At 57.9% G+C, this 20,251-nt stretch overlaps 2 protein-coding genes and 1 long non-coding RNA gene across 6 annotated transcripts in view; 1 reads left to right on the forward strand and 2 right to left on the reverse strand.

Annotated features, from left to right (window-relative positions):
• Positions 1-71: 71 nt before the first annotated feature.
• SLC25A34 (solute carrier family 25 member 34) lies at positions 72-5,055 on the reverse strand. Of its 2 annotated transcripts, none has more exons than XM_001488927.6 (5): positions 4,303-5,055; positions 3,548-3,613; positions 3,294-3,446; positions 2,794-2,928; positions 72-1,615 (listed from the first exon to the last, which is right to left on the reverse strand). In XM_001488927.6, the coding sequence occupies exons 1-5, from the start codon at positions 4,678-4,680 to the stop codon at positions 1,433-1,435; spliced, it is 915 nt and encodes a 304-aa protein (XP_001488977.4). In that variant the 5' UTR covers positions 4,681-5,055; the 3' UTR covers positions 72-1,432. The 2 variants fall into 2 exon arrangements, with proteins under 2 accessions (XP_001488977.4, XP_023491484.1); XM_023635716.2 differs by lacking the exon at positions 72-1,615 and adding an exon at positions 2,422-2,617 and having other exon boundaries at positions 4,303-4,893.
• On the forward strand, positions 4,207-19,864 carry LOC138923222 (uncharacterized). Of its 2 annotated transcripts, none has more exons than XR_011436539.1 (4): positions 4,207-4,305; positions 16,714-16,798; positions 18,824-19,133; positions 19,742-19,864. It is a non-coding gene; the product is annotated as an uncharacterized lncRNA (long non-coding RNA). The 2 variants fall into 2 exon arrangements; XR_011436540.1 differs by having other exon boundaries at positions 4,217-4,305; positions 18,827-19,133.
• PLEKHM2 (pleckstrin homology and RUN domain containing M2) overlaps positions 6,400-20,251 on the reverse strand; it is a 37,911-nt gene continuing 24,059 nt past the window's right edge. The window contains exons 6-20 of one of the 2 annotated variants that reach the window (XM_023635715.2): positions 19,839-20,025; positions 18,439-18,498; positions 15,076-15,304; positions 12,821-13,660; positions 12,475-12,544; positions 12,242-12,332; positions 11,849-11,913; positions 11,389-11,477; positions 10,633-10,765; positions 10,199-10,389; positions 9,737-9,802; positions 8,870-9,029; positions 8,328-8,507; positions 8,133-8,249; positions 6,400-7,447 (exon numbers count right to left, since the gene is read on the reverse strand). In XM_023635715.2, the coding sequence (XP_023491483.1) occupies positions 7,310-7,447; positions 8,133-8,249; positions 8,328-8,507; positions 8,870-9,029; positions 9,737-9,802; positions 10,199-10,389; positions 10,633-10,765; positions 11,389-11,477; positions 11,849-11,913; positions 12,242-12,332; positions 12,475-12,544; positions 12,821-13,660; positions 15,076-15,304; positions 18,439-18,498; positions 19,839-20,025 (2,616 nt within the window). In that variant the 3' untranslated portion in view covers positions 6,400-7,309. The remainder of the gene's footprint in view (positions 7,448-8,132; positions 8,250-8,327; positions 8,508-8,869; positions 9,030-9,736; positions 9,803-10,198; positions 10,390-10,632; positions 10,766-11,388; positions 11,478-11,848; positions 11,914-12,241; positions 12,333-12,474; positions 12,545-12,820; positions 13,661-15,075; positions 15,305-18,438; positions 18,499-19,838; positions 20,026-20,251) is intronic. The other variant, XM_070260916.1, reaches the window with a different exon arrangement.

Here is a 20,251-nt window from a genome sequence, read left to right on the forward strand (position 1 = left end):
CCTCCTTTCCGAGGAGAGAGCCGAGGGTGGGGGCTCAGGAGTGGGGAGCCTGAGGCTGCAGCAGGGGAGAGTTGTTGAAGTAAACAAAATAGAAAACTTTATTTGCTTGGAGTGTGGTAGGGCTGCCCTGGGAGACGCTCTTCACAGACGCAGGGTGTGCAGAGAAGGTGGTTCAGGCAGCTTGACCCGGCCAGGCCTGCCCCTCCAGGGACTGGGTGTCCACCTCTGTAGCACAACGGTCCATGCGGGCCTTCGGAACACACCCATGGGGGAGCGTGGCTGCAGCTCGGGGAAAGGGCCCACGATGAGGACACCTGGCTCTGCCACTCCCCTTGGGCAAGTCACTTCCCTGCTCCGGGCCTCACCTCCTCATCTGGACAAGGGGCATGGCAGGAGCTCTCTTCCAGAAGTGTCATGAGGATCTGTGCAAAAGCCCACAGTGCTGGGCACCTACGAGGCCTTCAGTAAAAACCCTTAGCTGACGCTATGGGCTGAATGTGTCTCCCCCAGTTCATAGACTGCAGTCCTGACCCCAGTACCTGAGAGGGTGACTGGAGAAAGAACCTTTAAAGAGGTGAGTAAGGTAACAGGAGGCCATTAGGGTGGCCCTGATCCAACATGACTGGTGGCCTTATGAGAAGAGGAGATGAGGACACAGCCACGCACAGAAGGAAGACCATGTGAAGACACAGGGAGGAGACAGCCGTCCACAGGCCAAGGAGAGAGGTCCAGAGGAAACCAGCCCTGCCCACACCCCGATCTCGGACCTGCAGCCTCCAGAACTGTGAGACAGTACCTTTCTGTCATTTAAGCCGCCCAGGCTGAGGTACTCCGTGATGGTGGCCCCAGCAGACTAACACAGATGATGACAGCACGGCCTCACGGTGCAGCCCAGGGCATCCCCATGTGTACAGGGATCCCCCAGGGGCACGCCAGCCCTCATGGGCCTGGTCCTTGCCAAGGGCACAGGTCTGGGGTGGGCAGAGCTGAGTTCCAGTCCAGGCTCTGCCACTTCAGAGCTGTGTGGCTTTGGTCAAAGCACTTCACCTCTCTGAGCCTGAGGTTCCTCATCAGTAGAAGGATTTTACTGTCTCAGACTGTTGATCGAGGACTAAGCAAGTGGATGCACGTAAGTGACCCAGCTTGTGGAGATGCTCGTGCCCCGGAGCAGTTATTATAACAATGAGTAAGGGCTCTGGGATAAGGTAACCCAGTACAGAGAGGGATGAGAACTTTCTGGAGAACAGAGTGGGTGGTAATTTGGGGCAGATGCTCTGGCTCTGGGTGGGCCACAGGGCTGGGTTGACTGCAGCAGTCCATATTCTCCCCAGACCTGTGGCAGGGCTCTGGGACAGCCATTCCCAGCTGGAGTGGGCCATCGCTTCCTGCCAAGTGCTGGGCTGTGTCAGGATGTGGGGGCGAGGGACCCCATCTAGGTGCCCTGGTGCTGGCACCGCCTGGCCAGTTTCCGGAGCTCATCCCAGAAGAGCATGCTGAGGATGGTGTGGGGGCCCAGGCGCAGGTAGGCGGGGCCAAGACCCTTGTAGAGCGCCAAGGGGCCCTCCTGCTGCCAGATCTTCACCATGCAGTCGGTGAGGCCCCCATACAGCTGGCCCTGGGGACAGACACAGGGCAGACGTCACTACAGGGGCCATGGAGCCCTGGCTGGCACAAATGGGTATGTCTGTGTGGATAGGGCTTCTGCTGGCACATCAGAAAAGGCACTCCCCCCAAGCTGGGCAAATTACAAAAAGGTGGCCCTTTAGGCTGCGAAGTTTTGAAAGGGGTCTCTTGGGTTAGGTTCTCGCGCTCCGCTTCGGCGGCCCAGGGTTTCACTGGTTTGGATCCTGAGTGCAGACATGGCACCGCTCATCAGGCCATGCTGAGGCGGCACCCCACATGCCACAACTAGAAGGACCCACAACTAAAATATACAACTATGAACTGGGGGGATTGGGGGAGAAAAAGCAGAAAAAAAAAAAAAAAGAAGATTGGCAACAGTTGTTAGCTCAGGTGCCAATCTTAAAAAATAAAATAAAATAAAAAAATAAAAAATAGGGGCCGGCCCAGTGGCATGGTGGTTAAGTTTGCACGTTCCACTTCGGCGGCCCGGGGTTCGCCAGTTCAGATCCCAGGTTCACACAAGGCACTGCCTGTCAAGCCATGCTGTGGCAGGCGTCCCACATATAAAGTAGAGGAAGATGGGCACAGATGTTAGCTCAGGGCCAGTCTTCCTAAGGAAAAAGAGGAGGATTGGCAGCAGATGTTAGTTCAGGGCTAATCTTCCTCAAAAAATAAAAAAATAAAATAAATAAAATAAAAAATAAAAGGGGTCTCTTCCTCCAGGCAGCCACGGTCCCATGCCAAGGAGCTCACCTTGGCTAGCGGCACACAGGTGGACTGCATCCCAACTCACCCAGTGGAGGGCACCTTTGTGTTGAGCACAAGCTGCCCCAGCCTCTCTGATGGCCTATGTGTGTCTGTGAGGCCATGGGGTCGGTCCTGGATTCCAGTTCAGGCTCCTCCATTTACCAGCTGCGTGAGCTCAGGCAAGTCACTTGATCTCTCTGAGCCTCAGTTTCCTCATCAGGAAAATGAAGGTGGTTGTGAAGATGGACTAAAATCCGGATGTGAAAGTACTTAGCACGTGCCTGGGACATGGGTGCTGGGCACACAAGCTGTATTAACATGTTTACATGTATGTCACATGTCTGTGTGTCTCTGGCTGTGTGTGTGTGTGTTGGGGGGTGCTCTCCAGCTCCTCACATGCTCCCCACTCCGTCCCCAGCTCACCCTGCCAGCTCTGTCCACAGGCTGATTGTACAGCCGCGTGCTGACCACGTCGAAGGGGGTCATGACTGCAACCACGGCGATGCTGCTGATCATGCCTCCGGCCAGGGCCACCAGCCAGCTGTCCTCCGGGAGCCACTGTGGGGATGGTACAGGCTGCCAACCCCTGCAGCTGCCCTCAACCTACCCTCCCAGCACCTGGGGGCTGGAAACGCTGGGGGGGAGGGGAATGGCCCCTCCAGCCATTCCCCACCCCACCACCCCGAGCTCCGTCACAGCTTCAGGGTTCACTGCTGACCCTCATTCCTGCTGGGCCCAAGCCAGGCCCGTCCAGCTTTCTTATGGGGCCACATCTGTCACCAGCCCCTGGGCTTCCTCGTGTGGAGGTATAGCTGGAGATGTCGGGGAGTGATGTGGGCCAGACAGAGAGGGAGAAAGGAGGCAGGTGGCCTTCCTCACTCCTGTGTGTCTGTGGGTGGGTGCAAGTGTCCCCAGCCCCTCACCTGTTGCTCTTGCACCCATGCCTTGGCTGAGGCAAAAGTGGCCAGTTGGGCAGCCGAGCCAACTGTGACTCGGGGCACGGCTCCACCCACGCCCCGCCACAGCCCTGCCAGGCCCTGCTGCCTCCAGATGGTCTCCAAGGCGCCCAGGACACTCTGCAGGGAGAGGGCACAGGGTCACTGGGCAGCCCCTGACCAGCCCAGGAGCCCATCCAGCCCACCCAGCCCAGGGAGCGCTGGGTAGTGACAGTCCCCACCTGGTGATGGTGCTGGTGCCCCACGGCCATTGCGGCCACCGTCTGGGCCTGCAGCTGCGTTTTGACCTGTGAGAGCAGAGATGACAGAGGGCCTGGGGACTCAGCCTTGAGAGAACCTAGACGAGCTGTGTGTCTCCCTCCCTGAGGGCGTCCCTCCCTGTGCCCCGACCCCCACACCTCCGGGAGCCCACACATGCAGCTTAGCAGGCGTGTGGAATAGGGCTGGGGGTGAGGGTCCGGAGCTGGCCAGGGTCTGCATCTCCGTGGGACCTGGGGCAAGATACTTAACCTTTTCTAGGCCTGTCTGCTCACCTTGGAAAGCTCTTCTGAGGGCTGAGATGATGACTGTGCAGCTTCCAGCCTAGGATAGGGGGTTCCCTCACCTAGGATGTGTGGGGACCCTCACTCAATAGAAGCTTTTACTCTTAGCTTGCAAAGGCCACACAGGAAGACAAGCGACCGTGCTGGGTTTGAGCCAACACACCTCCTGCCACCCTCTGCCCCATCCCCTGGCTCAGGACCAGTGGGGTGGGGACCCCAGAGGAACGAGGATCAGGGCAAGGCTCTGGTGCCCTGGGCCAAGGGCCAGATTCCAGGCCTGGGCCCGGATGTTCCAGGGAACAGCCCCACCCAGTCTGCCCTACCCCTTCCAGTCCACCAGTCCACCATGGCCAGGCTGGGAAGCCGCGGTGCCGCGGCGGAGGCTGGAGGGAGTTGGATCACAGGGTGGTGGAGGAGGGAGGCGAGGCACTCACCAGGTAAGCAGGGCTCCCCACGAAGGCTCCTAGTGCCCCAGCTACAGCACCTGCGACCACGGTGCCACCTGGCTGCTGGGTGAGGCCAGCCTGGCACGCCAGGCTGTAGAAGTAGAAGCGGACGCCATTCATGAGGCCCTGGTAGAGAAGGCCAGCAGCCAGCCCCTTCTGCAGGCCGCAGAGCCCATCTGCACGGGCCACAGCAACTACGGAGGCCACAAAGCCCCGATAGGGCCGTGGGTAGGTGCCCCGGGCCTGCAGCTCCCCTTGCAGCTGCAGCCGTGTCTTCACCACCTCCAGGGGGTTGGTGAAGACACAGGCCAGGCAACAGGCAGAAGCGCCCAGCACTAGGTCCACAGCTGGGGCCACCGTCTCCATGGCTTCTGTGCCAGGGGCCAGCTATGCCCCAGTTAGGGGCATGGGCACGAGCTTTGGGGTGGTTGTATTTAGGCTGTCTGCACCCCCGCAGGGCCACAGGGCCGACGATCGAGGGGGCCTGGGGCCATGTCTGGAGGACAGAATTCCGGATTGGACAGGCTGGTAGCTGCCAGGCTGGCCCTTGTCTATCTCAGGAGTCCACCTGCTCTACTCAGCCTCTGGGGCAGTCAGAGCCTGGGACACGCCCCTGCCCCAGCTCTGACCAATCCCAGCTGCTTTTGTTTTTCACACCTCCCGGCAAGGGCGGGCCTGGACCCTGGGATCTGGGGGAAAGGTCACCGGGGACTGGAGGGAGATTGGGGGTGGGGAGGTGACAATCAGCCAAGACACCTCTTCCTGTCCGTCTTGTCCTCCTGTCCTCCCTCTGGCTCTGAAGCAAAGCCAGCCCCTGTCCCGCCTCTGGCTCAGCTAGTCCTGCTGCAGCTCAGAGCCCTGGGCAAGGGGCAACTGCCCCCCTCCCACCCCTCACTGTCTGACTTCCCCTTTCCTGGCCTCAGTCTTCCAATCTGGCTCCCAGTCTGTGGTCCCACTGCCAGGGAGAGTAGAGGTAGAGAAGGGCTCCAGAGCCCTGTGGAACTGACCTTGAAGCCAAGGTTCTGCTATTATGTGTGACCCCGGACAAGTCTCTTCCTCTCTCTGAGCTTCAGTCTCTCCATTTGTAAAACAGAGACATCCATATCTACATCAGATGTCCTTTGAAGCATTAGGGATGTGTGAAGAGCGTGCCCAGCACAGAGCTTCACCCAATAAAAGGTGGCCTGCCTCCCCCGTGACTGGGGGCCCGTGGGTGGGTAGGAGATGGAGAAGGAAGGGTCATTGTGCCTGAAGGAGTGACCTGGGGCTTTGGTTGCTCACCCGGTAAGGACTTGTCCCCCCGTCCTGCCTCTCTGGGGCTGCGGCTCTCTGAAGGAGAGGTCCTGGCATGGAAATGGCACTTTGTGCCTGGTGAGAAGAGACCTCCCACCCCTGGGCACTGCTATCGGGCACCAGGCTGCTCAGCTAGGGGGCCAGCACCACCCTGCCCACCTTGGCCTCTGCCCTAAGACAGCTCTCTCTTGCCAGGGCCACCCTATGTCACCAAGTCCCAATCAAAACCAGAGGCAGAGCTGCCCTGCCTGGGACCCCACTTTGTCACCTCCACACCCATCTCTTCCAGTGTCCAATCTTTCTTCCCAAGTGTGAGGCCCTGGGGGTTGCAGTGCTGAGTGGCTTGAGGGCCTCAGAGCTCCCCCTGGCCTGGCAGGCTTGGCACGCTCTGGCTAGCCCCTGGGTGCAGCTCAAGAAGAGGCCTTGGGGACAGCTTGGATTCTCTGGGTTTATCCCAAGTGGCCAGCACTCGCCCCCAGAGCTGGGGAGGCTAGGGAGGCTGGGGAGGAAGGAATGCCCTGCCCTGGCAGTGCAGACATGCCCAAGGACTGGAGCTGATGACTGCCCCTCCCCTGGCCACTGCAGGAAACAGGAGGGAGGCAAAGGTCAGGCCAAGAAACGCCCAGAGCCTGAGCTCCTCCAGAGGGTGTGTGCCATGGGGGCAGCGGGGATCCCTCCAGTGTCACATGGAGCAGCTGATGGAGAATATTTGTGGGATGAAGAAGAAAGGGGCCTGACAGGAGGGGCTGGAGATCCCCCACCTCCACCCTAGGCAAAGGCCAGTGACAAGTCTTGGCAATATAACATGTCTATTTTATTTTAAAAAACAAAACCCAGACCACCTGACCCCTTCCCCCAGAGGGCTCCTGACAAAGCTCTCGGAAAAGGCCCGGCTCAGCCAAGCAGGGGACAGCCAGGAGGCGCCAACATGGACACCAGGCTGGTGCTCTGCTCCTCTCCAAGCTCGCCTCCCTCCCCTTTGCTCCCTGCAGAAGGAGATGGCCTGATTCCTGGGTCCTATGGGTACTGCCACGGGTTTGGGGAGAGGCAAGAGCAGGGGGCCGTGGACATGCAGGGCCTCCTGGTAGCCAGCGAGGGCCAGCCCGGCCCCTAGTCCATGGCCCCGGGCCCTGGAAGGCAGCAGCAGTGTGTCTGGGGATGGCGTTAGGAGAAAACATGCACTGGGATCTTAGTGTTCCAGCTCCTTGCACAGCCAGGCGGATGTTCAAAAATGAACAATGTTGGCCAGGCACTCAGGGGCCCCAGGGCAGCCCGAGCCTCAGCCTGGGCCCTGACCCAGGAGAGGAAGAAGTTCCTGCCCTCCCAGTCCTTCCACTTCCCTCAGAGTCAATGTTATTCCATCACCATCCCGGAGTGATGGTGTGGACTGAGGCGGTGGCCCCAGGAAGGAGGCCGTTTGTCTGCAGAGCCCACAGGGCCTGGACCCTCTGCCCCCAGCACTCTCCAGTGCCTATCTGCGGGCAGGATACCCAGGGGGGTTGAACACCTGTTCTGGACCCCTGGGAGGGGGCCGACTCTGCCTCAAGCCCCACTTGGTGGTTCTGCCACCCAGGATGGGAGTGGGCTGCAGAACACTCGGATGGAAGCTTGGCCCCCACCAGCACGCTGACACAGCCATGACAGTATGTGCTGCTGGGTGTGCCCCCTGTCCTGCCCCACTGGGATGCCAGCCAGCTCTGCCTCAGCACCAGGGATCGCGGGAGGCTCTGCCGCGGCAGAGGCTGTCACTCCGCTGCCAGGCGCTGTGGATGAGGCTCAGGGCGTCCTCGAACTTCTTCTTGTTGGAGGCTTCCGGGATGGCCTTGTGGGGGAGGTCCACCTGTGGTGGGGTGTGGAGGGCATCGGTGAGGGCCGTGGAGCCCCTCGGCCCCAGATGCAGCCTCACCCTGGAACTCCGTCCAAGTTGCGAAACTCTCCTGCTCTTCAAGGAGGGGCTCGAGCTGACGGTGGTGACGCCTCCAGAGCTTCCTCCCTCTGGGAAGGCCTAGTTCTCAGGTGGCCCCAAGCGGAGGGCCCTGCGATCTAACTGGCTCTGCACCTCAGAGTCTGCCGTCTGGAACTACTCTCCTGCCTCAGGCAAGTCCAGAGCTCCTGCAGGCTGACCCCCATTCGTGCAGGCGTGGGATGAGTGCCCTCTCACCCTGGTGCTGAGCTCCGAGGGCCATGAGAGGTGTCCTGCCAATCCTGTGCCCCCACCATCTGAGCACAGCTGCAGCCCCCACCGCGAGCACTTAATTTGTGCTTTTTTGTTGGAACCAAGAAGGTCAGAAATGGCGTTCCTGGGCTCTACTTTAGGTTTTAGCCTCAGACTCACTGGGAGTCAGGGTCTTGTCCCTTTGGTCCTAAATATTCGTGTCTGTCCCAAAGCTACTGGTACAGTGCTGATCCCAAGTCCCCCACTCCTGCCTCCATTTGTGCCATGTAGGGCCAGGTCCTGGGAGCAGCTGGGGGCTCCTTTCCCCAGGGAATGGCTGTGCTCTGCAGGGCCCTGGGCAGCTAAGTACCTGGTAGATGGTTTTCCACCCAGAGTTCAGTGCAGAAAGGAATCGGTCCAGTTCAGATGTGCAGCTCAAGTAGATGACCCAGGGTGGGAGGGGCTGCTGGCTGTCCTGGGAGAACTCCTAGAGAGCCAGGAGCCCAGGTGAGCAGACACAGTGTGCCTTCTGCAGGGCCTCCTCCATCACCCCCAACCCGCTCACCAAGACGCAGTACTCCTTGCCCAGTTCGGTGGAGACAGCGCTGATGTCGGCCAGCTTGGCTAGGCCCAGGGAGCGGAAGAAGCTGGTCTGGCAATCCTCATGGCATGTGAAGAGGCGGTCGTTGGTGATCACCAGGCAGCAGGGGATGCAGGGGCTGGGAGTTACCCCCTGGGGGATGACCTGAAGGGCATCGGCAGAGGGGCTGGGGAGAGGCCAGCTGGGGCCTTCCAGGGCAGGTCTGCACCAGAGCTCCCCACTCCAAGGGCCCAGCCAGCCCTTCTGCCCCATCCTCCAGTGGTCAGGCAGGCTCTGCCCACCTCAGGAGTAAGGGTGGGGATAGGAGTGACAGTGGGAGTGTCTAGGCCACAGGTGGCCCTGAGCTCCAGGGTCTGCTCCTGGGCTGTCCCCTGGAGGTCTGCTGTCTTGGTCCTGTCTTGGTCCTCACAGGTTGCTCCATGACTGCTGTGGGTATGGGGAAGGGCCCCTGGGGATCCCAGATGGGGTCGGAGGCCAGGGGCATGGTGGAGGCAGGAGGGGCTCACCCCTTTGGACACGGCCTGGCAGAGGTGCTGCATCCAATCGGCCATCTCAGCCTCGCTGTCAGCGCTCAGCTCCAGGCAGGGCCGGTCGGCAAGGATGACCTGGAAGGCGTGGGGCCGATCCGTGGTGTTGGATCTCCGACAGCCACCGCACTGCTCTCCCCTGGGCCAGAGGAGGAGGGGTGAAATGGGAGCGAAGAGGCAGGGGTGGCATGGGGTGGGATCCCCTGGGGTTGGCTCAAGGCCTGTAGACAGAGGGTGTGCCCTGTAGTCCTGAGGGCTGGAGGACACCAGAATGTGGTCCAGACACCTTTCAGGAGAAGCTTAAAGCTGCTGGGCAGCCCCACCCCTTTCTGTGTAACACCTTTTATCTCCAGAATCACCAAGATCCTTCTAGACATCCAAACATGGCCAGGTGAGGGGTGAGAATCAGCTCTTAGCTCCGGCCCTCTCAGATTCTGCACATTCATTCATGTTCCTTCTTATGGGCCTGAAGTTTTCTCCAAGAACGTGTGTGTTCATCTTCTCCATCAGGTCAGGAGCTTCCCAGGGAAGGGACTGCCTCCCCCATCAGCCTCGGGGATTGCCTTCCCTATCAAACTGAACCCTTTCCAGGCAAGAGCTCCTCTTGCTTCCCTGAGAGGGAGCCTCTCCTCATCCCCTCCCGTGGGTTCCGGCAGCCCTCAGTGCTCAGCACACTTCAGGGCACCAGTCAAGGCTGCGGGGGGCAGGCTGAACTGACAAGAGGGAGAGCCAGCTCAAGCCAGGGAGAACAGGAGCCATGGGCCCCAGCCTCAGCCGGAGCCCTGACCTTCAGGCAGTGACGTCAGACCCGACACCTGTCCAGCCCTCTATCACCCGGACACTCACCCCATGTTCACTGAGAGCAGCGGGGTGACGTCGGTGCGGTCGGGATACTGGTAGAGGATCCCATTGCTGCAGGGGCACAACATGGCAGGGATGAGGCCTGTCCGAGGAACGGGGGCCAGGCGGAGCCCAGATCCCAGGGACCCCCCACAAGCTAGGGCCTTGAACCCTAGCGACCAAGGAGGCCAGGGGCCTGCCTCCTATGGAAGGGAGGGGATGCTGCCCCTCGGCAGACCTGGAGACAGCTAAGGCTTGGCAGCCCCAGGCCAGGTCTATACCTGAGGCATTCTGGGACCCCCTGGGCCCCAAAGATGGCTGGCTTTACAGAGAAGCTCTACTATCCCAGTGTATGTCTGCCCCAAAGCGCTTGTGGAGGAGGGAGATGTCCCCCTGGGCCTCTGTCCCCAGTGAGCTGACAGCCCAACCTCCAGGCCAGGCCCAGGCCGCAGTGGTGGGGGCTCCCACCTGAGCGCCACGAAGCAAGCCTTCCAGTGCTCCTTGCCCAGGTAGGAGGTGCCCGCCTTGTAATGCAGCATGCCTTCTTTGGTGATGGTGCCCTCAGGGGGTGAGCAGTGGCAGGGGCCGGGGCCCAGGGACTCATCCATGGGGTCCTCCCAGTGCACGAGCCCGTAGAAGCGCACAGTAACAGCGGTCGCCTGGGGAGGGGGCAGCGGACAGAGCAGTGAAGTCTGGGCCAGGCTCACCGACAGCCCAGCACCAGGAGTGGCTGCTGTGAGCAAGGACACACCCAAGTGGGGAGGGGGCCAGGACCCAGGGGTAGGAGGGCCGCTCCCAGGTGGGTGATGGAGGAGTGTTAAAGATATCTCTTTGCACCTCTTGACTCTAATACTGGGGCTGGCGTGTCAGGGACGACACCCCCGTCCTCCCCAGGTTCTTACCTCACACTTAGATTCTTGGGCCACAAATTTGGCCAGTGCCAGCTTCTCCATGGTGGCATCAGTCAGGATGCTGGGGTAGGGTGGTTCCCGACAGCCTTTGATCATGGCTGACTTCAAAGAAGCCAAGAAGAACCTGCAAAGGGAATGGGGTCTGCTGTCAGAGGCCTGGGGGCCCCTACCCCTCAAGTGGAAAGGGCTTAGTCCAGAAGACTCCTGGCCTGGAGGGGTCACAGAAACTTGGGGGAGGGACCTAGCTGGAACCAGAGCTCAGGGCACTGGGTGGGGCCATGGTGTGGCAGCAGTCCCTGGTCATTAAACAGTGACCTAGAAAAGGTCTAACTGTTCCCAGTGGCCAAGGGGCCTTGGGTTTTGACAGTGAGCGAAGACTGGACAGGGTGATGCAGCAAAACCGGTACAAGGACGCGATACTATTATGCACAATTTTCACATGGACGTATGTGGGGGCACGCCGTGGCCCAGCAGCTGGGCTCATGCCTCCTTTCCTGTTGGGTAACTCGTGCCAGCCCCCTTCCTCTCTGTAGGTCACCTGGGTTGACCATGAGTCAACTGGTCAGTGTGCCTGTTCATTTCCCTGCCTCTGACCAGATTGCAGGTTCTAGAGGGAACATCTCTGTTCTCTGTTTCTCTGTATCCCACTTCCCACCCTCTACCCTCAAAGGGCGGGGAGTCCAGGACAGGGCCACACCAGTGGCAGATGCTGATTCTCCAGTTCTGAAGGGGCAGAGTGTCACTCACTCAGCCAGGGCCATGTCAGCCGTGTCCAGCAGAAACTGCTTCCTGCGGTTGGTGCATACCAGCTTCACCGTCTGCTGGTCGAGGCCCACCTGCCAGAAACCACACCTTGACATACACATGGGGCTTGGCTGCTGCCTGGCAGAAGAGGCAGCCATTGCCAGACTGAGCACTGGCTGGGGAGGGAGGAAGCACATCCTGGGGTCACCACGAGGTAAAGCCCCAGAGGCCTGGGACCCTGGCATGAGTTAGGGAGGGATGGTCAGAAATATGGCAGAGGAAGAGGTGTCCTCAAGCTTGGTTCTGATTCCCAGCATCGTGTACGGAAGCTGCTCTGAGAGATGAGCTGACGCTCAACCCCAGGGACGGAGGCAGGGGCTGTGCCTTGCTCTGCAGCTCTGAGGGTGGGCGGCCCGAGGAGCCCTGCCCTACAGTGTACACCAGCCGTGGAGCCTGAACTCACCGATACGTAGTCAAGTTCATTGTAAGAAATGGCCTCTTCCACCAGGTATGGCTTCTCTGTGGCTCCTGAGAGAGGAGACCCAATGCCTCTTATCCCTAATGGCCTCTTTTGCCTCCCCCTGCCCCATTCCCTAAGACCTGAGCCCTCTCTCAGAGAAGACCTGTCCCTGCCCTGTGATCTGAAGTGGAGCAGGAGAATGACATGGGGTGCTCGTGGAGGGGAGGCCCCCACCTCATGTCTTGGGGCTGCTGGGACAGCTAGCTACACCTTCTGTGGAGTGCCTTTTCGTCACCACCCACCAGGCAGCCGAGAGACCCTCAGGGGGTGGGGGACATGGGGAAAGGGCGGCAGGCGGCCTCATCCTCAGCCTGTGAGCCTGGGGGCGGCAGGCACCTTTCCGGAGCAGGTAGACATAGCAGTCTGTGAGCAGCACGTATAGCAGCTGCAGGTTGCCCTCCATGTGCCCCGTGCTCATCCGGATCATCTGAGGGCCAGAGCAAAGAGAGGTCAGGCGCTGTGGCTCCTGCCCGCCCGGAGCAGCACACTCTCCCTCCTGTGAGCGGCCCGTCCCACCTGCCCCTGCACGGTGTTGGCTCTTGCTCAGTTCTTGAGTTCCTGGGACTTACTTTGAAGAGCTGCTCTTCATTTTCTCGAAACACATGGATCATCAGCAGGAGTAAGTGATTGTTGTCTACTCTGTGAGAGGGACAAGTATGGGGAGGGCGAGGTATCAGGCTGGGGCAAGGGCAGAAGAGGCGACACAGGACCCAGAAGCAGCATGGCTGGAGAGGGTCTGCCCCACCCCAGGAGCCAAAGTGTCGGAGGGGAGGATCACACCCCTTCCTACCTCCCAGCCCAGGCTAGGTCTTCGGGGACTTGTGTTTAATTTATTTAGAGGACAGATGCCCAAAGTCCCCTGCTTCAAGGACCAGCAGCACCTCTCACTCGAGCAGCACAGCCAGCCTTGCTCACCTGAACTCTGCCGAATGGGTCATCTCAGAAGGACTGCCCTGCCCCTCATCCACCCCAGAGTCCTCAGCGCTGCTCAGACATGGGCTGGGCTGGTCTCGCTTGAGCTGGCAAAGAGTCTCCTGGGTCCCAGGCTCCAACTCAGGCACAGGCCCCTCACCGACCAGGGGTAATTGGGTCTCTAGTTCCCGGGTCTCTGGTTCCTGAGCCTCCCCCGGAGTGTCCTCTAGGGTCCGAGGCGTCTGTCCCTCTCCTGCTCCCTCTTCTTCTTGGCCAGCAGCCTCAAGGCTACCAGGAACATGCAGCGGTTGGCCAGTCCCTGCAGGGTCATGGTTGCTGCCACCTGATGTAACAGTGCTTGGACTCTCGACGGTAAAGCGGTAGAAGTCCATTGGGGCTGAAAGCCCTTCACTAAAGTTGCAAAATGGCGGCCTCTCCGGGGCATCCCCCGGAGAGCCGGTCCGAAAGGACTGGTCTGGGGGCTCGATGTGGGAGCACCAGGTGCTAGGGTCTAGCTGCCCATTGAGCTGGTCAATGACCTTACTCAGGGGCTGCCCCAAGCGTTCCATGGAGGTGTCCTTCATTTCAGGGATGAGCAGGTCCATCTGGCCGGGCTCTGAGCGCTCGCTGCTCTCAGCCGTGCTGCTGGGCCCCTCTCCTTCCTCCTGGGGGGAAGCAAAGGTGGTGTCTGGTGAGCCCTGCCCAAGGCCTGGGCTGCTGAGAAGGCTGTCACCATCCTCCCGCCTGGCACAGGTGTGCTGGGTAGAGGCTGGGTGCAGTGGACTTGCTTCCTCATCCGATCTGGTCTTCTTCTTCTTACCAGTTTTCTTTTTCTTGGTGACCCTGGAACAGTAGTGATGGGGAGAGATTTAACACCTGAGCACCACAGTCGTGAGGGAAATTAGATGGGCTGGGTCAAAAGAGGTGATCCTAGGGGCCAGCCCGGTGGTGCAGCAATTAAGCTCGCACGTTCCGCTTCGGTGGCCCGGGGTTCGCCAGTTCGGATCCTGGGCACAGACATCTGCACTGCTCATCAAGCCATGCTGTGGCAGGCGTCCCACATATAAAGTAGAGAACGATGGGCATGGATGTTAGCTCAGGGCCAGTCTTCCTCAGCAAAAGGAGGAGGATTGACGGTGGATATTAGCTCAGGGCTAATCTTCCTCAAAAAAAAAAAAAGGGGTGATCCTAGGCATGTGACCTCTGAGGGCACAGCCAGAGCTTCAGTGATCCAGTGCTAAGCGTGAGGCCCCAGGCCAGGGGGCAGCAGCAGTCATGCCCCAAGGTATTCTCTGTTACTGGCAGAAGCAGGAACCAGCTGGAGGAAGGCACAGAGGGCAGTGGCCAGAGGAACCCCTGAGCAGGTCCTATGAATTCCAGCTGGCTGTGCTCTAGGGAACAAAAACAGGCCATGGCTGGTCAGACCAATGGCCCCTCTACTGAGCCTTCCCCTGAGGATGTGGGCAGTGGGCCCTAAGCTGACCTCACTTCCCATTATGCATCATCATGGATAATTCAACCAGAATGTACTCAAAGTCTTTTGGGCTCAAATGCCGGGCCCCTATTCCTCGGTTCCAAGTTGGTTGGAGTGGGCCTGGCTAAGTGCCCCTGGGTCTGAATGGTTCAAGCTGCTCTGGACTCGAACCAGCCTGTGGCAGTGGGACTCCTGGCTCTAGTCACTGGGGAGCAATTCTCCTTGCCTCGGGCAGCAGCCTCTGGGAGGTTTGACATGCACATCTTCTCATTCAGTGGAGAGTCTCAAGAGCGGGAGCCAGGGGAGGTCAGGGGGCCCTGGAGGCTCTGGACCAAGTTTCCCAACTTGTCACCCTCCTTCTCCTTCCCTTCTATGTCCCTGTCGACATGACGAAGACACTTTTCTTTCAATGAGCCATGCTGAACTAGAATTAGTACAAATCTCAGAATTGTGCATTAACATCCAAGAACTCCCTTGGAAAGAAAACCAGTCTGAAGGTGCTTTCTGGTCCTGGGTGGACTGGACAAATGACCTTCCTTCCTGGGCATAGCCCCAGGAGGCAGCCACAGGTGTTGCCTGTGCCACCTGCCTTCTTGGCTCGGGTCCTCTGTTTCCTCCTGCTCAAAGAACTACCAAGGAGGGGAGGGGTGCTTAGTCTCCAAGAAGATGTCCAACTCCCTCAGGGGGGCTGCCAGTCTGCATGGACTAAAAAGTGATGCTAGGAGTGGACAGGATGGACACCAGCATGCTCGCCCAACTGCTCTCGGGGCCCCTCCCTGCTGACCTGATGACTTCGAGCTCTGTACAGGTGTCTGGCAGGTCCAGGGCGTGGGACTCCCCCTTCTCCTGAGAGGTGGTGTGCACAGGGGTGGTGTCAGAGGAGGACACAGTCTCTGCCTGGTCCTCATTGAAGGGATTGTGGCGCTGGGTGGGACTCTTGGTGGAAGCCTTGCTGCTGGTCAGGTCTGAGGCAGTGGAGCGGGGGCCACTGACAGTGTCTGTGAGGTCTCCATCTGAGAGAACAGGAAACAGGAGACAGACCTTCAGATACCATCTGGGGACCCCAGGCCCCCAAAGCATGCCTTATCTCATGAGGGAGGCAAGCGAGTTCCTCCCAGGGAAATCTGATTGGGGTGGCCCTGTTTCAGGAGTGGGAGCCCCACGCCAACAGGACATGGGATCTGTGCTTTAAGAGCAACGTGGAGGGATGCCATCACGACCACTGGGAGTTCTCGAGAGCTCACGGCAATGTGGCTCAGTTCCAGTTAAGAGCCCAAGGTTAAGCAGCCTCCAGGCTGAAGCCCCTCAGAGATGGTCACCTTGATGCCTCAAAAGGAGACAGGCTGCACACCTCTCAAGCAAATCTTAGAGCCCTGCGTCACAGGATGCTAGAGGGGTACCTGGCAGCCCCTTTAGGACCACACACCCCTGACAGGGCTGAGATATCCAAAGTCTTCTGAAGGGTTCCCCACAGAGGCAGATAAAAAGGAACAAAGGAAGAGAGAAGAACAGAAGAAGAGAACAGGGGTCAGAGGAAATGAGGGATACAGAGTCGGGGGCAGAGGCTGAGAAGATAAGATAGGGAGCCCAAAGGGTGAGGAGCAACAGGGAAGGGTAGAAAGAAGGACGCAGAGCACAGTAGAGAGAATGAGATACAAAGGGGAGAAGAAAGGTGTGTCGAGTGGCTGCCCCCCAGCAGATGCCCCATGGGCCCTTCAGTGGCTGCTTCTCTCCCTAACACCCCACCATCACTGACATCTCACCAGCACACCCCTGGGGGGGCAGGACTGGGCGCCCCTTTAAGGTGGGAGCTGAGACCTCAGTTTCACTCAGACCTCAGCTTGCCTACTGGTCCTCTCTGGGTGACACTCTTACCCATGGCTCCAGCCTACGGAGAAGGCAGGTGGGGGATGACGCTGCTCCTCTAGAGAGGAGCTGGTTTAACTGTCCCCCAGCCCCCGCCCCATCACCCACCCCAGGTCCCTGGAACAGGGCATGGAGAGGAGGAGCACCAGCATGGAAAGCACGCAGGGCATTTATCTGGTGGCAGATAACAGCCTGGGTGAGAGTTAATGGCAAGGGACACAGGATGCTCATGCTCCATTAGCCAGCTGACACACATCCTGCTGGCCATTATCTGCCCAGAGGAGCCGTGGCAAACATGCTTCCCACCCTCAGCCTCATCCCAACCTGCTGTCAACCGCCTGGGGGATCTTGGAAACCACTGGGCAGCTGTCTGCTGACACAGCACATCATCCATTTTTTGAAAAAGTACACTGTCTTTTAATAGAAGGACAAAGGAGGAGGCTAAAAGCAATTGCCAGCTCTGCCAGGAAAACACTAGCAATATATGAGACTTTCTTCAGATGTCCTGGGACCCTAGAGCCTTAGGTCTCAGATGCAAAAAAATTCTGCCCTTCAGCCTCAAAGAAGGTTCCTGCAAAGCCCACGAGTTCTTGTTCCAGCCCCTGGGGATCTGCAGTTGCTTCTGGGAGGAGTCCAGAAAGGTGAGCGAGCAGATGTCTGGATGCAGTGGGTGTCAAGGCTGGGATACCCAGAAGTCCTGTAAATGAGCCAAGGACCATGGAAAGGCCGCCCCTACCCCCACCTCAGGGCCCAGAGTTTAGGCTTGCCCCCAAATCCTGCTTTCCTCCAGGTCTAAGGAGAAGATAGCCTCCCCAGGGAGCTGCCAGTGCAGGCTCAGGAATTCTTTGGGGCTCAAGAAACTCAGGGAAGCAGGAGATCACTGCTGAGACAAATCTCACCCTGGCCTGGAGCCCAGCCTGGCCCGAGCAAGCAGTGCGACTGGGCTGTTAGTCCTCAGGCCACAGGCAGCTCTGAAAGGCTGCAGAGGAAGGTCAGGCTCTGCTTGTTAAGTGACTGTAACAGGCAGTAAGTAGCTGGGCCAGGAAGGGGGTTAGTTGTTAGAATCAGAGGGGAAAAAAATCAATGCCCAGCATGTGCGCTGCAAGAACAGAGGCTGAGAGGATAAATGATGTTCTGATGGAATTCTGGATCTCACGCTCATCTTAACTAAAACATGGGACTCTTCAATGCTAGTCTCTTGGACAGATGACATAATTTATTTTTCCCAATCCCATATCTTATTTCCCTCAAACTTAAGCTATTTCATACTCACATTACTTGGAAAAAGAGCATCTGTCATCCATTACTCAGAGATCACAGCTCTCATAACAAAGGGGCCAGCTCTGGAGCAATGGGAGAGTTGCCTGTCCCTCCTGCTCAGGGAGGGTGGTCAGCATCTCCTCCTTCAGAGGCTGGGCCCCCTACCCCACCCTGGGCGGAAGTAGCCCATGGGGCAAGAGGTTCTTTAATAATGGGGGTCGGGGGGAGTCCATTTATGGCCTCAGATTCAAGGAGGAAGCATTAACCTTCTCAGAAACATGCCCTATGATTTGAGTAATCATGGGAACATGGAAAATAACTTTATGAATTCTCACAAGCCCAGAATTGGGGTCACGGGCAGAAAAATGCCCAAGCATTGCTGCTGCCTAGTGGATAGCATGGGGAGGTTGGCAGACTTCATTTAATTTGCCTTAAAACTTCAAAGAGAATCTCCCTGTAGGAAGTTTCAGCCATGTTTGGGCAATTTCTTTCACTTGGATCTCAATCTCTCTCAAAAATGCCTGGGAGAAAGCCATTAAGAACAGACTGAAGGAATCAAAACCTCTGCCTTTGCCTCTTGATGCATCTGGCAACAGGAGCACACCTGACCTACAGGAGCTCACAGCCCACATGTTCAAAGGCAGTGCCTCCCAGAACGAGTCTCCGCTCGCTGGGTCACGCCACTTGTGCCCCACAGGTTGGCAGTTCCCTAGGCACATCTGATGCACTGAATGGCATTGGAATGAGGAAGGGTGATCTGCATGTCCCGGGACTGCAGTCACTTAGTGACTCCACAGGCCACTGTACACAGGCAGGAGGCCTGCACGAGGAGAAGGGATTTGCCTAGGGTTAAAGGTCAAGTTCTCCTACTGAAGAATTCCATCTATCAGCACACCAAACTTGGCTTTGTTATGATCATTGATATTGTTATAAATGATGAGCTGATTTTGAGTCATGCAGCAAGCTCGGCATGGAAACATTGCAAAACAGAAAAAGAGGGTAACAGCGGACTCTGTCCCACCTTCCCAGTCTGTGCTGGGTACAGACGGCACTGCTGGAAACACATCTCCAAAATCATAATCTATAAAAACGAGGGACAAAACTGAAGATTAGAAACAGGCAGTGGAAGGACAGGGAGGGTAGGGGAACAGTGTGGGAGACATGGGGAAAAAACAAGAGAGGAAAAAATTGAACTCTCTACATTTTATCTGACAACCTCCGGTGAACTTATGAGGACCCCAGCTGCTTCTCAGCTCGGGCACTAGCCTGGCAGCCTCTGATGAGCTCGAAGGCCTCCAGGGGCAATCCTTCCCAACCTCAGAACGTGGCTCTGGCAGAGAAGAATGTGGGCTCCCCTGCACCTAACCTTCTTTTCTATCCCTTGCCTTCCTTCCTTCCGTACCCAGCAGGTGAGATGAGGTGGCTCAAGGGGACTCCTCCATCCTTGAAGTCTGGTGGCTACCTCAAGGCCCATCCCTAACTTCTCTGAAGCAGCCCATGAGCGCAACCCAAGGAGACTGAGCCGCCATCTTCCGCTTGTACGCTGAGTGTTGCAAGTCTTGCTAATAGCAAGTCTGAAAGCACCTGCCCTCCCCATGGGATACATGACCCACGGCACAGCAGAAGTTAAGAAAGAAGAAGGTCAAGGTCTCAGTGCTGATGAAATTCTAGGGAGTTCCAGGGGCTGGACTTGTGCTCAGACTCCCTTTCCTGGAGGTGAGGTGGGGTGCAGTAAATGAAGAGATCTGGTTTCCGACAAGGGATGAAGGTGGGGAAACAGCCAGTTTTATAAATGAGCATGGAGGCCTAAGGGTTGAAAGAGACCAGGCTGCTCCAATCAGTTGTTGGAGCAAGACAACAAAATGACCTCCAGAGGTGAAGATATGCTTTTTCAGTCTTTAAAGCAGTCAGTGTAATCATTCCTAACACACTGGCGAGTGCAGGAGGGACTCAGAAATCAGCTGGACTCGTGAGAAACGGTGGCAAGTTTTCCTCTAACCTTTGGGCCCACCTGGCCTTCTCTTCTTCCAGGGGTTGCTTAGCCTCTTTCTGCCTAGGATCTCAGGTAGGACCAGCTCCCCAAAGCAGGCAGCATTCACTCCTGCAATGTCGGGAAGAGCGTCCAGCCGCACTGCTAATCCCTCCTTGCTCAGAAAACTGCCCCTGGGCACGTGGCTGTAGCCGTCTGGAGAAGGGTCTGACACTCATAAGATCCCATCGTGGCTTTTTATCCCCAGAATCAGTTTTTACCACCACAGGGACCCTGAGGAAATGGAGACCTGGGAAATGGCCAGTCCTGTTTAACTTCACATTTCAACCACCAGGCCAAAAGCAGCCAAGAAGGACGTCACTCGGCCAGGCTGAAGTGGCTGCAGAATCAGCTTCAGAGGCTGGGCCCCCTTCTGCCCTGGGGCCACTTACCCTCACTAGATGGGGCAATTGCACTGTCATCCCACTCCAGGTTGGTGGAAGTGACAGAGTTGAAGGAGTTGAGCGACAGGCTGTCCGAGCCGTGGACCGAGCTGGGGAGGCGGTCTTCAAAGTCCAGCAGGTACTGGGGTTTGTAGTAGTCAGGCATGTAGGGCGCCAAGTCTAAGTAAGGGGCATCCTGAGGAGAGAGGGGAAAAGGCAGGTTTGGGTGGCGGGAGGCCTGGGTTGGGCCCCAAAACATGGCTTTCCACAGACGACAGAGTCCAGGATTGGGAACCACGGACCTGCCTGTCATACCCTCCCATGTTAGTTTTTCTTTGGGAAATCAATGGGCTTAAGGTACTAAATTCAGAAATAAGCTCCTAAAAAGAGTAATGTGAATGGCTGTCACTCCTAAAGCTGTG

The sequence above is a fragment of the Equus caballus genome, chromosome 2 (genome assembly GCF_041296265.1).
Source record: "Equus caballus isolate H_3958 breed thoroughbred chromosome 2, TB-T2T, whole genome shotgun sequence".
In the NCBI taxonomy this organism is placed as follows: domain Eukaryota; kingdom Metazoa; phylum Chordata; class Mammalia; order Perissodactyla; family Equidae; genus Equus; species Equus caballus.

Bases quoted from the DNA above. Each gene is read 5' to 3' on its own strand.
- SLC25A34 (XM_001488927.6), bottom strand. From the start codon at position 4,680: ATGGAGACGGTGGCCCCAGCTGTGGACCTAGTGCTGGGCGCTTCTGCC. The intron at 3,614-4,302 runs GTGAGTGCCTCG...CTGCTCTCACAG, and splicing joins TGGGGAGCCCTGCTTACCTG to GTCAAAACGCAGCTGCAGGC. The intron at 1,616-2,793 runs GTGAGCTGGGGA...GTCTGTCCCCAG, and splicing joins CTGTGGACAGAGCTGGCAGG to GGCCAGCTGTATGGGGGCCT.